Genomic DNA, 15,352 nt, shown 5'->3' with positions numbered 1-15,352 from the left:
GTAGGTCGTCCATAGAAACGACAACTTGGTAAAATGGGACATCCTAATGACTTGCTTTCATAACATTTGAGCATCACAATCAACAAAATAGGAGATGAAAATTGCCAGGAAATATAATTTTTGAACCGCCAGATGAGAGCCTTTATTGGGTGACAAAATTGTTTTTTTGAGTTGAGGTTGGCAGCAGCGGGAGACGAGGCCTTTTGTAAAACACCCGTCTCTGTCTAAAAGGAATAAACGACTGTGAGAAAGACAAAGAGACACGCAGAGAAAGACTCCGGCTTTAAACCTCTCCAGAGGAGCAAAGCAAAAACCTTCAATTCTACTTACCCCCCCCCCCCCCCCCAAAAAAAAATCATTCATATTTTATACACACAAAAATAACTTACAATTTAAAAAAAAATCAAATATATTAACACAACAACAAAAAATTTGTCAATGGAAGTAAAATGTTATAAATACCCTGGAGGATCCAGAACAATGAAAAAAAGGTGTATTCATCAGAAGCCATGGAAACTATTAGCTTTAAAAGATGAGAATAAAAATTTCGTCTTAAATTTCTTTCCAATATTTCAATATAACTGTGTAATTTGAATAATATTTTTACATTAATTTTAGATAATTGACATCAGCTTTATAAAATGATGCAACAAAGATGAGAAAAGAACATAAAAAATATTAAACTTTTTTGAAAACAAATGCTATGACTGACCTACGTTACAAAAAAAAAGAAATGTCTTAAATAAAATAAGAAGTTGAAGTAAAGAAGAAGTAGCATATCCATCAGTCAGCCAGGGGTAAGAGGAGGGGGTCAGGCTGGCATAAGGGGACAAACAGGGAAAAGTAACTAAAACAAGTGTCAGTATAATTTAAGAGGTAGAGAAAAAAATCCTAAATACTTTAAAATTATTTCCACTTAGTATACAGAAATACTATATTTGTAGTTATTTTATTTTGTCCAGAAAAGTTCTTAGAGGAAAATCCAATTTACGTTGTGACTTTTGAGTTTTTATAGATAATTATGTGGCTAAACAAGCGACAGTTTTTGATTGAGTTCAATGTGAAGGAATAAAACTCAATACATTCCAGTTAAGACTTTGGACCTTGAGAATATGAACTTAAAGTTTTATTAGACAGTCCTTGTAAATTTTCAAAATAAAAGCTAGTGTGCAGTAAAAGTCAATGTATGCCAACTCTATTAAAGTAGATCTACAACATATTTCCTCCAACTGACAATTCCTTAAATGGTGAATTTTTTATTATTTCCTCATCTTACATGTTTTTTTGTATTAATCATGTGAGTCAAAAAGTGAAATGTCAAATAAGATCAATTGGTGGAAATGCATTTATACAGAGGAAAGGATTACACTATAATTCCAGTATTTATCTGCAGAATTATTATTTAAATTTTGACAGATCTAAACTGCCTCCTTTTTTTTTGTTGTAAAAAATTTGATTAAAGTACTGCAGAATGGATGAGTGTGCGACAGTATGGCTCCTCTCTGTGGTCAGTTGACGGACAGGTGGAGCTCCATGTGGAAATGTGTGCAGAAATCAGGTCCAGATTATGGGATTACATGGAACCAGATTAGTGAAGTCACTGTTTTTGTCCTGTTGGTATATGAAATGAAGCTAAATTTAAAGAAAGAACGCGTTTGATACTTAAATAACACTTATTGTAATCAAAGGCAAGGAAGGACCCTTACTCTTAAAGATTTAAAAAAAATGTATGCGCTAAATGAACAAACATTGCCAGCAATTAAACTTTTATCATAATTATTAAAGGGGGAAAAATAATGTTGATGTTTCCTTTCTTTATTCTATCCTTGTAATACACAACAATTGATCATAATGGATTGATCATAATGCTGACCCCTTTCACTCATTAAGGAGTGAAAAAGGTCATTTTTCAGGTTGGAAAACTAACAGTTTATCAGTGGATGTGGGCCAAATGACAGCACTTCTCCGAGTGCATTCTCAGTATCACTGAACATCTAGATCAGAGGCATAAAACGGAGAAAAAGCTTTAAGCACCAGCCGATAATAACAGTCGAGACAAAGTAATACTCTCACTTTTGAATATCAACAGACCGATTTCTTTGTGCTTCCAGTGCAACTTTATTTATTAAAATAACAATGTCATCAAAACCGAAGGATCTGTTTTGCACATTACAATTTATAATGGAAACTTGTGAAAAATGAAAAAAAAAATAGTAAAATAAAAAACAAAAACAAATAAAAGGATGGTTTCTGTGAGCCAGCTCTCTGGTAAATTGTTGTTAATGTGTATCTGCATGTGTGTAGTCCTACAGACACTCCCACACAGACTATAGTGGATTATATAATCTCCTCTACGTGCTTGTGGAAGAGTGCAGCATGGTGGCTGGCTGGCTGTTGCAGGGACACAGTTTGGAGGAAATCCTGCTGAGACTGTCCCCTAGTGCTTGAAGTACTGGGTGGGATTTTATACCCCCTTGAAAATGAGTTATTTATTTAAATACGCAAAAATATTTTTTTTTAAAAAGTGTCATACTTTTTAAAAAATATATAATAATTAATTTAAACAAGACAAAATGACCAATACGTAGTTTGATGAATGCATCAAACGTTTATAATACTTTATAGTAAAAAAAAGTATATTACATGTGTAAATCACAGTAAATATGTTACTTTAAATTAGTGCAAGCGGCGTCCGTGCGTTTTAATATCCCGGACAGCACGAGAGGGCGGAGCTAGAAGTCTGTACCGTCACGTGTCGTCACAGCCCGCATTCATAAACATCGCGTTCTCTGTCTGCTTCGACGCGTCACGCCGCTCCAAACAAGAGACGAAGACGATCGGTAATCTCGGACGGTCTTTTGGTTTGCGAATTTTGACATTTTTCTTCGGTAAACCGGTTCTTCTTCGTCATCGAACAGAGGAAGAAAATATGGCTACACGCGCGGCGTAGAGTTTAGCAGCGCCTGGTGCTCTATCTGAATAAGGCGCGCGCCACTGAAGAGGAACAAGGAAAAAAGAAAGTCGAACTAGTTTAAAGCGCTAGTTTAGCAAATATTTATAAGTGCTGCAAGTGTTTTCTCTTTTAATCAACCATCCGAGGCCTTCACCTTCGGTACACATTTGCTAATCTTAGACCAAAAAAAATGGACCGGGGCGGCTGTCAGATGAGTGGAGGAGGAGGAGGCGGCGGGGAAGGCAGCGGGATCGACCGGAATGGGGTGATCACGCTGGAAGACCTGGAGTCCTTCACGGAGGACCAGCTATCAGACTCGGGCAATGGCAGCCTGGAAGATGGGGAAGCCATGGAGGAAGAAGACTCATCTGACCGACTGCTCCACTACTGGCAGGAGGTGGCCAGGGGACACCAAGTGGAAGTTTCCCATGGTAAAAACAAACAAGTAAATCTAGATAGTAACATGAAAGCCACACTTTTATTACTAATTTGTTTGGAAAAAAGGCTTTCTTAAGTTATCTTTGACGATTTAAAACATGTCAACTGTCGCTTAAGCTGAAGTAATGAAGGTTAAAAAAAACTTCTTTAACTCAATGTAGTTTTGTGGAAAAGGTTTTCCTAGGTGGATTGGCCTAAATTACTTCCTGTATTTTAACATTTCCAACTGAAATGTAAACTAAATATTTAAAGTTCAGAGTTTTACCTACCAGGAAGATGATTTTAGGGTCAAAATGTAACATTAGGTGAATTATAAACCTAAGATGAGCCTCATAAGACCTTCATTTCTACTTTTCCAGACACAGATTTCATGTTTTCACTGTTGATTAATATATATATATATATATATATATATATATATATATATATATATATATATATATATATATATATATATATATATATATATATATATATATATATATATATATATATATTATTTTAAATCACTGCCAATCTTTCATATTTTGGAACCCAATCGTGTACAAAAAATGTATTTTACAGATTAAGAATTTGGTCAAAAGTGTAAATATTTCAACAACAAAAAGACACATTTAAAAACTACAATAATAATAATAATACATCTAAACAAATTGAGGTTGAGAACAAATTCTTTTGTTTAAATATTTAGTTAAATAATACAACATAATAATGTTAACTTAGGATGCGGTGAAAACCCGGTTGTTGTTTTTTTACACATTTATTGTAATCTGAACATTAAAGGTAAAAAAATATTGAACATATGTTGGTTTCATTTGATTAAAAAGACCGTTTTTCTTTTTATTTATTTTGTCTGATGACCTGTCAGAGGAGACAAAGCTGCTTTTGTTTGGATTTATTTTGTAATAATCATACATATTATCTTAAATTAGCTTAGTCAGGTGGGGGTTCTTAAAAAGAAAATAGAAAACAGAACATCTTTTGCATTTAATAACAATAATAAATAATTATTAATACCCTAATATCTTCCACTCTGATCTGTAGTGTGCGGCGGCACAAATGACTCCATGATGATCGACTATTTACAGTCAGTGAATCAAAGCTGAATAAGCAAAATAAGTTCTTTCAGACACACATCACTCCCCATTTATGTCAGTAGATTTACCATAATAGTAGATAATCGATATAGTAGATATCATGTAGAGAAAAGTGTTTTTATTTTTGTTCTATTAGAATTTTACCTGCATGGTAAATCTATATTTTCTGTAGCTTTACTGTATTTAATCTAAATTATGTGCTTTCAATGTGTGGAGTTTATTGCTCTGGTGTTTTCTCCACTGCTTTTATTTTGAAATCCCTCTAGAGTTTAGGATTTAGACTAGAATGAAATCTAGAAATGAGAGACTTGAATCTCTGCTTTGAAAGTAAAGACTCCACATAACAACAACAAAGTCCGAGCATGTGATTGACAAAATCATTCTGGACAATCGGTTTGTGTCCAAAAAAGACAGCAAATTACTTTTGAAAGTGGACTAAAGACATCAATTCCAACAAAATACAAGTGTTCCCAACAAACAAAACAAAGGTCAATAAGTGAACACTCCTACAACGACATGGGGTGACTACAAAAAGCTGGGACCAAATGACTGAAACACATCTACAGAAGTCATCAATACTCTACTTTTCTGCACACTGACACCATAAGATGATTTGCATGAGAGCAAAAAGCTTCTTTGTAAACTTCCATGTTGCCCTATTTAACCGAACACTATGCTTTCTGATTTATGGTCTGTATATTTTTGTCTAAAGATGATCCTGTGGCACGATACTGGAATGCTTTAGTTGCTCTTAACCCTTGTGCTATCTCAGATGACCCCACCCTTACATTGACGTCTTCTCCCTACCATGACAAAGGTGGAAAGATTTCATGGAATCCATGGACACCAGTGAAGATCACAAATCATTGAAGAAAAAATGTTCAGCGCACTGTCTAGTGGGGTCCAGATGACCCAACTCCCAATGTTAAAGTGCCTAAGATAGCACAAGGGTTAAAGACAATTCTTGTTTCTGAATGGGATTTACATCATCAGCCGGAATTCTGTGACTGCACTGCACCACATTTGCATTCACACTGTTAAAAATAGTCTGTGGGGTTGTTGTTTTTTGATCACATCAGAAGTTTGCTTTGACATGACCCTACCCTTAATTTAATAGGATTAATTCTAAAATGTATACATTCAAGGTGGAACATTTTGCATCTTAAATTTTCAATTTCCACAATGTTAATAACCATAAACAGTTTTCTGGTAAAATGAGATTTCAAGAGAGGAAGAGTCAACTTAAAGTTAAAAGTTAAACTGCAAACCAGCAACTGTCCTGAACGTTTAAAATGAGTGTTAATCACAGATATTTAAAACCGATTCAAACACGAGAGTAGGGCTGCACGATATGAGGAAAACTTGCGATATGCGATATTAGTGATCAATATTGCGATAACGATAAATTTGCGGTAAATAAACAAATAGAAAAATAAACAAAAACATCATTCCCATTTCATTGCAACAGTTTAAAAATTATACTCCAAATGACCCTCATCGACATGGGGGACAAACGTCAGGGTGGCTAACCCTGGTCCTCAAGAGCCTCAACCCTGTCTGTTTTCCAATTCTCCCTAGACTGCTCGATAATGATAACCAAAATCAGGTGTGTTCAGTCAATCAGGATGTGAAATCACTTGAGTCAGCCAATCAACAGCAAGCTGGTTAAGGAGAGCTGGAAAACAGGCAGGGTTGAGGCTCTTCAGGACCAGGGTTAACATAATAGGCCTCCATCTGATTGGTCAACAATGGGAAGGTGTCCATCTGATTGGTCAAAGCATAAAGGGATTTTATTTGATTCGTTAAATGCTTCAAGTTGCTAGAAGATTGTTTTAACACATTTTGGGTTTGCGATTTATTGCGATATTCGCCGTCTTTTGCGATATGCATATTGCAGAGCTGGATATTGCGATTAAGATAAATTTGCGGTATATTGTGCAGGCCTACACGAGAGCCATTAATATAAACCTATTCAAAAATGTAATAAACCTTTGAAGTCTTTAATCAAAAACCAAAAATCAAATTTTCCACATTTTTTATTTTGATCCCACTTTAAAAAAAAAATCCCTAAGTCATTAACCGTGACAGAAGGAAATAAACTGTATTATGATATATGTTCATGCATGATTCTCTGTTCTATAGCTCCACTTTAACCTTCCACGCGTGTTTGTGATCGTATGTTCTGGGGAAACAAATCAGTTTTTAATGCTTTTGCCATTCTATGCCATCATTTAATCACCTCAGTCAATACATATATAGTATTTAAGTAATATATACTTTCATGATCACAACACCTTTTTTTTTTTTTATCTCACGAAAGAAGACACTGGGCTACCACCTTTTAAAATTGAGCCATTTTTAAAATCTGATGGAGAACTCAGAATTCAAATCGAAATGAGTCTCCTAATCTTTTCATCCCTGTATCAAGAATATATAGCTTCCTAAATTCTATGCACGTTTGTTGTTTCTGTGAAAACACAGAGGTCTCTATTAAAAACCCAGTAGCAGAAACTGGCACACCGTGCTCCCTCAGACCCATGGCACTAATTGAGGGATTAAACTAAAATCACTTGCTGGGGCTTTGTGACTCAGGGAGATTAAGCAACGCGTCTGCGCTGGTTCTGAGGTTGTGGCCTTACTACAACTCAGTGGCTAAGGACGCAGGCCAAGGCCACTGTAAACTCCTTTTCTCTAATTGGGATAGAGTTGGCCAGAGTGGAGTTGGGTGGGAAGTTCTGTTTCTCATAATCCCTTTTCACACTTACACGGCAGCCTAGATATTCTCTGGGCTCGGTCCAGGAGACTTTGTGCGTGAGAACACAAACCTCGTCTTAGACGGCCCAGAATGTGCTTTGGTTAAAGACCAACAAATAAAATGATTCCAGATCAGGGTAGGTACAAACAGCATTAGCTTCTATCCATCTGTGGACACATGCTTCACAACAGACATATAGGTTGGTGGTTCTGAAATGTGAAAAAAGCAAAGATAAGTACCTAAGTAAGTGTGTGTGTGTGTGTGTGTGCACGTGTGTGTGTGTGTGTGTGTTCAAGTAAAAAGCCATGTATGAAAAAGTGGTTACATTTGCAACCAGGAAAAAGTAGAAATGATAACTACTCTGAATTGTGGAAAAGTCTGTATCACAAAATAAAAGCCATTACATTTTAGCTGGTAATGGCAGCAGGGCTCACACACGCACACACACACACATACGCACACATGCACACGCTGGCATTTATTGGGCAGATCATCTATATAATTGCTCAGCAAAATCCCAGAATGAGTCCCACTTGAACTGTTTTTTTCTGAACTTAGAAAAGCTTAGTTTCTATGGTAACCTTCTGGACCCAGAGGACGTCAGTGAGCAGTGATTGGTGTGAATCAGTCTGAAGTGATATACACACCGACCATTTGACACGGGTTCAAGAACGTGCATTTACCAAAATGCTGAAGTGGAGCAAATCTCCTGAATCTTGTTCCAGACTTTTTGTTTTGTTTTCACAGCTCTATTCCAATATATGAAAGACTTGGTGTTATGATTCCAGCCAGGCCTAAACTGCAATCATTTATTTCTCCTCCATGATCAATTTTCGAACGGTTTCGTGAACCAAAAGGGTCTCCATCCATACCTCACTACCAAATCTGAATCCCTGATTGCTCAAAGTTCAGTCTGACTTAACTGTCAATCAGTTGCCACATGTTTTGTATTTAGAGCCTGAGAGCAATACTTTTGAACACGGAAGCCAAAAACACGCGGTTACATGTGTTAAAATGTATTGGAAGGGCCCACTCTAATGCACATTGCCCAGGAAGGTTTGACCGTAGTTTGAGTCATTATTTCAATGGCACCACTCTGGCCAGTAAGGAGTGAGCTTGTTGGAAGTCCACATTCTTACCACTTGATCATAGGCTCAGGAGAATCTGTCTGTCAAATGTTTCAAAGTTGGGAACAATGTAAAAAAAAAAATGTAGCCAAGCTAGAATACTAATGGCTGTTTGTTTCTCAGAAGTCTATGGGGTTTTGGCTTCTTGGAGCCTGCGGGTACTTCCTGTTTGGCACTCGAGGAATGAGGGGGTCACTCAGTCCAGTTTTCATATACCATCAATGCTAATAACATTATAGACTCATTCTATCAATCTTAAAGCACAATGTTTTAAACTTCCCAACGGTCTTTTTTTGTTTGATAGACATGGCAGAACCCATCCAGCAGCTGAGCAGCAACAACCATGGACGCAGTAACAGAGAACAAGTCCCTTTTACACTTCTCGGTCGTAAGGAAAAGGTATGGCTCTCTTTAACAACCTCAAAACAGTGTGACCTTTGTGTCTATACCTTGTAATGTTCCACATAAAATGGGGATTTTACTAAATTACTGGCCTACTTTGAAGTAGCCAGAAATATCTGCACTAAGACACATATATACGTTCAAGCTTAGACTTTAAAGACAAGATTTTGGTTTTTTTTGCATCCACCTAGCACATTATAACTGCCAATTAAATGAATAGGAAACACTTTTCTAAGGAGTTAATTTGTTGGAAACTCATTTCTTAAACCTAATCGCCTTAAAATGATATAGATCATATTGTTGATCTTCCTCCTTTACCACTACAACTGTAAAAAAAAAAACACACAAAATGATGCATGGACTAATAACTTATTTAAAATTCCTCATCCAATGGCCTAGACTACAAACGTGTCGTATAAAACAATCCATAAATAGAGAATATAGTTTAAATTTCTATTACGGTGAGATTGTGTGCATAAATGTGTGTTTTTTTTCCTTGAAGTGGCATGATTGCGTCATCCAAGGCGTTTAGACTCTTCTGGGCACTGTAAAAATAAAAAAGGGTTAATTGGTTAAACTTAAGTTAATTAGCTCATTAAACCCTGGCCCAAAACTCCAGCTCTATAAAGGAGACCCCCCCTCTTTTCTTTTTTATATAGATACATTTTTTATACTATGTAATTGGAGCAAACTTTGGTAAATTATTTACCTGAGCTCTAGATGACACTAGTCATTTTATCAAGCTTTTGTTTTGCATTTATAACTTCATTATTACATTTATTTGCACAATTAATTTTATTTTGAAAGTCCTAAAAATGTGTACATTGTGAAAAGAGGCTAAGTTATACAGCCTGCACTGCAAAATGTTTCAAAATGAATCTTTCAGGACAAAATCCAAGAACATATCTAAAATAGCTGTTTATTTTTAATTTCCTAAATTATCAGATTTGTTAAAAAGAATATTACAGTCAACCTCTTTGTTCAGGCTTGTAACATATTTTCTGTTCAGCATTAAATGTCATTATTGGAAGTTTTTATTCCCGTTTCGACTAATTGAGCTGAAAATTCTGGCTTTTTCAGTGTGGAGAGCTGCTGTATGAGAAACGACAGTATGAAAAGGGCCACTGGGCTTGCATAACAATGCATGAGGACACTTATGAACAGAGCATCTGCTATGGTTTTATGAGGATAATGAGATACATCTGCCAGCAGAACTCTATAGGTGAGTACAAACACATTTCTGCTTTATTGAGTGTTTCATGAAAATTGCTAATTTTTTCTCCAAACGAAGTTGGCAACTCAATATTTTCAAACAGGGGGCTACCTTGGCATGACGCTGCCCATTGTGACGGTGGTTCGTACGAACGAGAACCAGTCTGTGATTTCCCATGATGTCACTGTGGCCTATTACCTTCCTGCTGAACATCAGGCCCAGCCCCCACAACCTAACGACAACGATATAGTCATAGAAGTCTGGCCTGCGTCCACCGTTTACACGAGGTGAGGAAAAAAAACTCCATTTTAAACTGAATTGTATTTAAACTGGTTGTATTTATAGAATGCTAAAAATACAACCCTTCCATGGTCCAGAGCCTTCACTGGTCCCACAAATGAAGTGACCATCGTCAATCAGATCAGCGTCATGGCTGAGCTGCTGGACTCACCCGACCTGTGCGACAACAACTCGTTCATTGTGGCCGGCTACACCAACCCCGCTCACAGCAACCGTCAGAATGAGATCTGGTTCCTGGAGCGACGCTGAGATGACCAGCAGCTTCTACCCACAATCCTCTGAGCCTCATAAACTCTTAACACTGCCCCAGCTCAGCTACAGCCTCAGGTGCAACACCTTCAGTCACCGTCTCTACCTGTACGGACCACCAGCCTAGCAGACTCCAGTCCATGAGTTTTGGGGGAAAAAAAACAAAAAAACAATCACTCTGTAGGTCAGCATCAACCTTTTTCTGTGCATTTTGATAGCTCCTCCCACTCGGAGAACCAAACCCAAGGCTGCCATACTCTCATGAACACAAATGTGAAGTACTGCACTATTGCTTTGATTTGGCTAAAAACCAGCACCCTGTAGTGAAAACATGTGATTGTTGTAGCTGTTAGCACTCTGAACACGATCAGCAGTGTCTCAATAACTGGTCCATCTATGACGAAACGACCTCTCAGTGGACATGCAGCCAAAACTGGGCTCCCGGTCTCCTCGGTGCGCGATGTGTAGTGCGTGACGCCATCACGATGTCGCTTGCTGCGGCGATTTCAGCCATGCATTTTGCTTCATACTTTATCTGCGTGTTCCAACATTTACATGTACAATGTCCATCATACTGCATACTGTTGTAGGTGTAAGTGCAATATCCATCAGTGGTGACCAACAGCGGCAGCATCTGGGCCGCTAAGCTAACCTGGTGTCGGGGCGTCCTGTTGCTCATTATGGTGGTTAGACCAAGCAGATGTGTACAATTCTTCTTCGTCAAAGAGAAATCACCCAGACCAGGAAAAAACCCGTGTCTTTAGACACAATATAAGCTCAACAACGGGGAGGGGGGGGGGTTGAACTCTGAAGGTAGCGCCTTCATGGGTTCATAAATGAATGTAAAGCGGTGGTGCATCACATTTCTACGAACCAAAAACTGCTAACTCAGATTTCTACTGCTGAGTGACAATCAAAACAAGTGATCTATTTTCTCATCTGTGGTGCAAGGTGATGCATTCCTCGTCTTTCTAGATGTGTTCACACAGACTCACAGCCAGATTATTTACAACTTCTTCTTCTTTATGCTCCTTTTTCCCTGCTGTTCTGAAAATAGTAGGGAGCGGTGTACTGCAAACACTACTGCAATCATGAAATATAAAAAGAGCACAGAGGATATTTACTGTGATTGTAGAATTTAAATAAAAAGTTGTGTTTTAGTTGAAGCTTTTTCATGTTGTCAGTGAGAGAAATCAGAACGGTGTGTTTATTCTGACTATTTTTTAAGAAAAATACCTGTTGATTGAAGACAATATAATACAGGTGATATCAGAGGAAGTTTGGAGGCGTGGCTTCTGATTAGAACGGGTTAATTCACTGCTGGCCGATGTTAAGTTTCAGGGGTTTTAAGAAGACGGAAGCCTGGAAGGGGATATTAAATTGTATCTGAATACAAAGTGCAAGAGAAAACTGAACTTAGAGGAAGCTGAAGGTTTAAAAACCTCATCCAGTCTTTTTTTTTTTTTTTTTTTTTTTTTTTTTGACTGGTTCAAAAAAAAAGCACCAAACTGTTTTATTTTTAAAAGTAAAAGTAGTGTGGATATTTGTGGGAAACTCTTCAAAGCTGTGTTGTTGTTTTTTCCCTTGAATAACCCGCTCATCTAAAATCTTTGAGTTTGTCCAGTTTTTTTTTTTTTTTTAATGTGTCATACTGTGATACTGTAGGTCCAACAAATGAGTGCTACAGCGGTTTTCTTTGTTCAATAAAAATGTGCTTGTCCCCTGTTCTGAGGTTGACCGCAATGAGTTTGTTGGAAATTCAAGGCAACATGGCAAAGTTCAGAAGCGGAAGGCTATACTGATGAAAACCAAAGTACTGCACTGGGTTTGGTCTTCATTTTCAAAAGGATCGGCTGTGGTAACCTTAAGACGTCACGCCCAACCTCATTTTGAGAAGCACGCCTTAATCCCTTTGCAGCAGGAGCTGGTGTTGTGTTACCGAAACACTATGAGGACACAAACTCAAAACAAAAAAAGGTGTGGCCCGTGCTATTAGAGGAGCACGCTGGGAAGAGTTAAGCTTTAGAAATTATCTTCAGAAATGTCAAGAATGAAAACACCACCTGCAATTGACAATTTTTTCTAAAACTAATTCAGTCCTAATTTTAAAAAAACTGTCGTCCTACATAAAAATTATGCTTTTTCTTTCTTCCAAAATAGTTTTTTAGGACATAGTTTCTGTAGCTGATTAGAAATTCACCTCCAAGTTGTCAGGGGTAGTTGGTGTGGAGCCACCCCGCCCCCTTACCCTTCCATATTGCTGAGAGCTCTCTGTTTACGCGCTCTTGCTAGTTTACAGTAACCTAACATGCAACGAAAACGGGGAGCAACCTTGGAGCTGTCCAGCCCTACAGTTTCCATCCAGATGCCAAAATTGGGACGAGGAAAAGGAAGACGCACGTGGATTTAGTCGTCTACAGGCGGAAGCATCAGCAGGGAGCTTGTGGCCCGTCAAAGGTCTTCTACACCACAAATATGGCCTTTTTCAAAAGGCTTTTTTATCATCTGCTCCTGATTCACTACCATTTAATAAACAAACACTCAGAAATGCGATTTTTAGATGAATTTTCTTAATATACGTCCTCCGTCATGAGAAAAATACCACAAGAACATGTTCAAAGCAAACAAAAAAATACCATTTAGTAAAGTCTGAACCAGAAAAATAAAAGTTTACTTTATGGATAGAAATGAAAACTTTCCATATATTATTATAAAATGGGCTAAACTGTGAGCCCCTCCCCTCTCAACTGCTTCAATCTTTTGATTTTCTCCACAATGATTATACTTTGTCTCCATGACTGCGATAATGCTGGTTTACAAATGAAAACAACAGCTATCCAATTGTGTTTTTGGAAGATGAATGTTGAACGAGAAGCTTCCTTAAGTTTTTCTAATGGAATAGAGACGGAGGAACAGCGTCGCCTAAGAAAAAAAATAAAATCTCAATTTGCAACAAAATGGAAAGAAAAGCAATTTCAACTAATAAAAAAGCAGGAGTGTAACAGGTATACACTTTCCAACGAAGGTGTCACATTCCAGCCGTTCAGCCAGCTGTCATAGATGAAGTGTGGCTGCACGTTTCCACTACACTACACACAGACAGCAGGTATGTTCTCTTAATAATCTGGAACCCTTCGGTCCACCGACACCACAAGACCGACCACTGAGTAAAGCAGTGAGATGCTTTCAGGAAGGATAAATCTTTTGGATATTAGGTGACCCAGAAGAAACCAGAAGAAAAAAAAAGGTGATGTTGGGAGGAGGATTGGGGCTGAAAAGATAAACAAAAAACGATACTAAATGTGGCCACAGGGTGGCAGCAAAGTATCAAACCTACTAGTAACCTTTTCTACAGATGAAAGATGTAAGAAAAAGATGACATTTTATTCCAAACTCCTAGAATAAAATTTAAGTTTTCTTAACTAAGTACAGAAAGTGGATGGATGTTGTAAAAATTTCATAAAAATATTTAATCCCTTTTTAAAATGGCCCTAAAATGGATGAAAATGTTTCAAAATACATTTTAAAACGGCAAATCAACAATTTTTTAGGCGTAAATTTGTACATTTATGGCATGCTAAAAAAAAAAAACCTATTGCATCAAAGAAGATAAAAGTAGGAATAATTTGATTTAAAAAAAAATCAGAGACCTGCTTTAGAAAGCAGGAGATTTAAAGAACGTGAAAATGTTTACCTCTAGGTATCGAGTCTGGTAAGCAGAAAGGGCCTCCCCAAGAGGAACCACCACTTTGTCGACACTACGCTGGTGCGAATGAGCCTGAATGTCCAGACTTTCTTCTGATCGCAGTTCAATGTGAGAGATGAGCAAGTTGGAGATCACAGCCTGGACTGACTGAGTGGAAACCATAGAGGAGATGACATCTAAGAACAACTGCACAGTGGGTTTGTGTTTCTGTCACAAAGTCGTGAGGTAAAAATTTTGCCTTCTCACCTTTGCATCTCCTCCTGGAGTGGCACTGAGAGCCAAAACACGGAACTGTAGAGTCTGACTGCTGAGCTGTCTAATAACCTTGGTTGGAAGACAAGTTAGACAGGCTTCATCACCACATTTGCATGGTTGGAAGTATTTTCCTATCAGCGTGTTAATTATTTCATTAAACCAGAAAACAAGCAATAGCTATGAAATCTTGATCACTTAAATCAATTTTATTTTTCAATCTGTTATGTTTATTTGCACCTTTCATGAAGAAAACCACAAAAAATAACATTCAAGACAGCATAAGTAGCAGTGAGAAGAATCAAAATTGTTATTTTATTTCTGCCCTTATATCAAATCTTACAGACAAAAAAGATTTTTTTTAAAAAGAGAGACAATCCTAGATGGCCTTTATCTCCTGCCTCCACACATAACATATTCCTCAAGTTTCTTTTTTTAAACAACATTCAGAACTTTCTGTTGGAAATTCTAAACTTAGAATAGTGGGAGCAACTTGAAACTTCAAAAATATTTCCTCCTGTGATTTTTATTTTCTGAAGTAAACTAAAAAAGCGTTAATAAGCTTTCTGGCAGAGTATCTAAAAAGATGCATTGTTCAAATAACATTTTGGAGTGAAAAATCCCGTACTTGACAGTAAGCGTGATTTCCCAGAGCCTTGTGAGCTTCGTCGATCACCACACACTTGACCTGCTTGGCTGGGCAGGTGTCTCTGGACAGATCGTTCACCATGACCTGCGGGGTGAGGAAGAAGACGCGCTTGGACCTCCACACATCCTGCCTCTGCTTTGCAGCTGTGCTTCCTGTGGGAAAAGGCAGACGTTGGTGTTTCGAATGGACGCAATGCGGATCGTACCTTTGG

The 15,352-nt window shown here is 37.6% G+C and overlaps 2 protein-coding genes across 3 annotated transcripts in view; one reads left to right on the top strand and one right to left on the bottom strand.

Annotated features, from left to right (window-relative positions):
* The window catches only part of fancm (Fanconi anemia complementation group M), a 34,471-nt gene that overhangs the window by 18,345 nt on the left and 774 nt on the right, over window positions 1-15,352 (bottom strand). For both annotated transcript variants that reach the window (XM_011490289.2, XM_011490290.2), the window contains exons 2-4: window positions 15,121-15,293; window positions 14,487-14,564; window positions 14,229-14,387 (exon numbers count right to left, since the gene is read on the bottom strand). In XM_011490289.2, the coding sequence (XP_011488591.1) occupies window positions 14,229-14,387; window positions 14,487-14,564; window positions 15,121-15,293 (410 nt within the window). The remainder of the gene's footprint in view (window positions 1-14,228; window positions 14,388-14,486; window positions 14,565-15,120; window positions 15,294-15,352) is intronic.
* On the top strand, window positions 2,751-12,261 carry LOC101164857 (heme-binding protein 1). The gene is made up of 5 exons (XM_004082240.4): window positions 2,751-3,384; window positions 8,675-8,769; window positions 9,853-9,994; window positions 10,089-10,272; window positions 10,363-12,261. The coding sequence occupies exons 1-5, from the start codon at window positions 3,144-3,146 to the stop codon at window positions 10,532-10,534; spliced, it is 834 nt and encodes a 277-aa protein (XP_004082288.1). The 5' UTR covers window positions 2,751-3,143; the 3' UTR covers window positions 10,535-12,261.

Source organism: Oryzias latipes, chromosome 22, assembly GCF_002234675.1.
Source record: "Oryzias latipes chromosome 22, ASM223467v1".
NCBI classification, from domain to species: domain Eukaryota; kingdom Metazoa; phylum Chordata; class Actinopteri; order Beloniformes; family Adrianichthyidae; genus Oryzias; species Oryzias latipes.
The sequence above is the reverse complement of the archived record's forward strand: the minus strand, read 5'-3'. Positions and strand labels throughout refer to the sequence as shown.

Coding starts and splice junctions, on each gene's coding strand:
- LOC101164857 (XM_004082240.4), top strand. CDS start 3,144: ATGGACCGGGGCGGCTGTCAGATGAGTGGAGGAGGAGGAGGCGGCGGG. Junction 3,385..8,674: donor CCAAGTGGAAGTTTCCCATG/GTAAAAACAAAC, acceptor TTTGTTTGATAG/ACATGGCAGAACCCATCCAG. Junction 9,995..10,088: donor CTGCCAGCAGAACTCTATAG/GTGAGTACAAAC, acceptor ATTTTCAAACAG/GGGGCTACCTTGGCATGACG.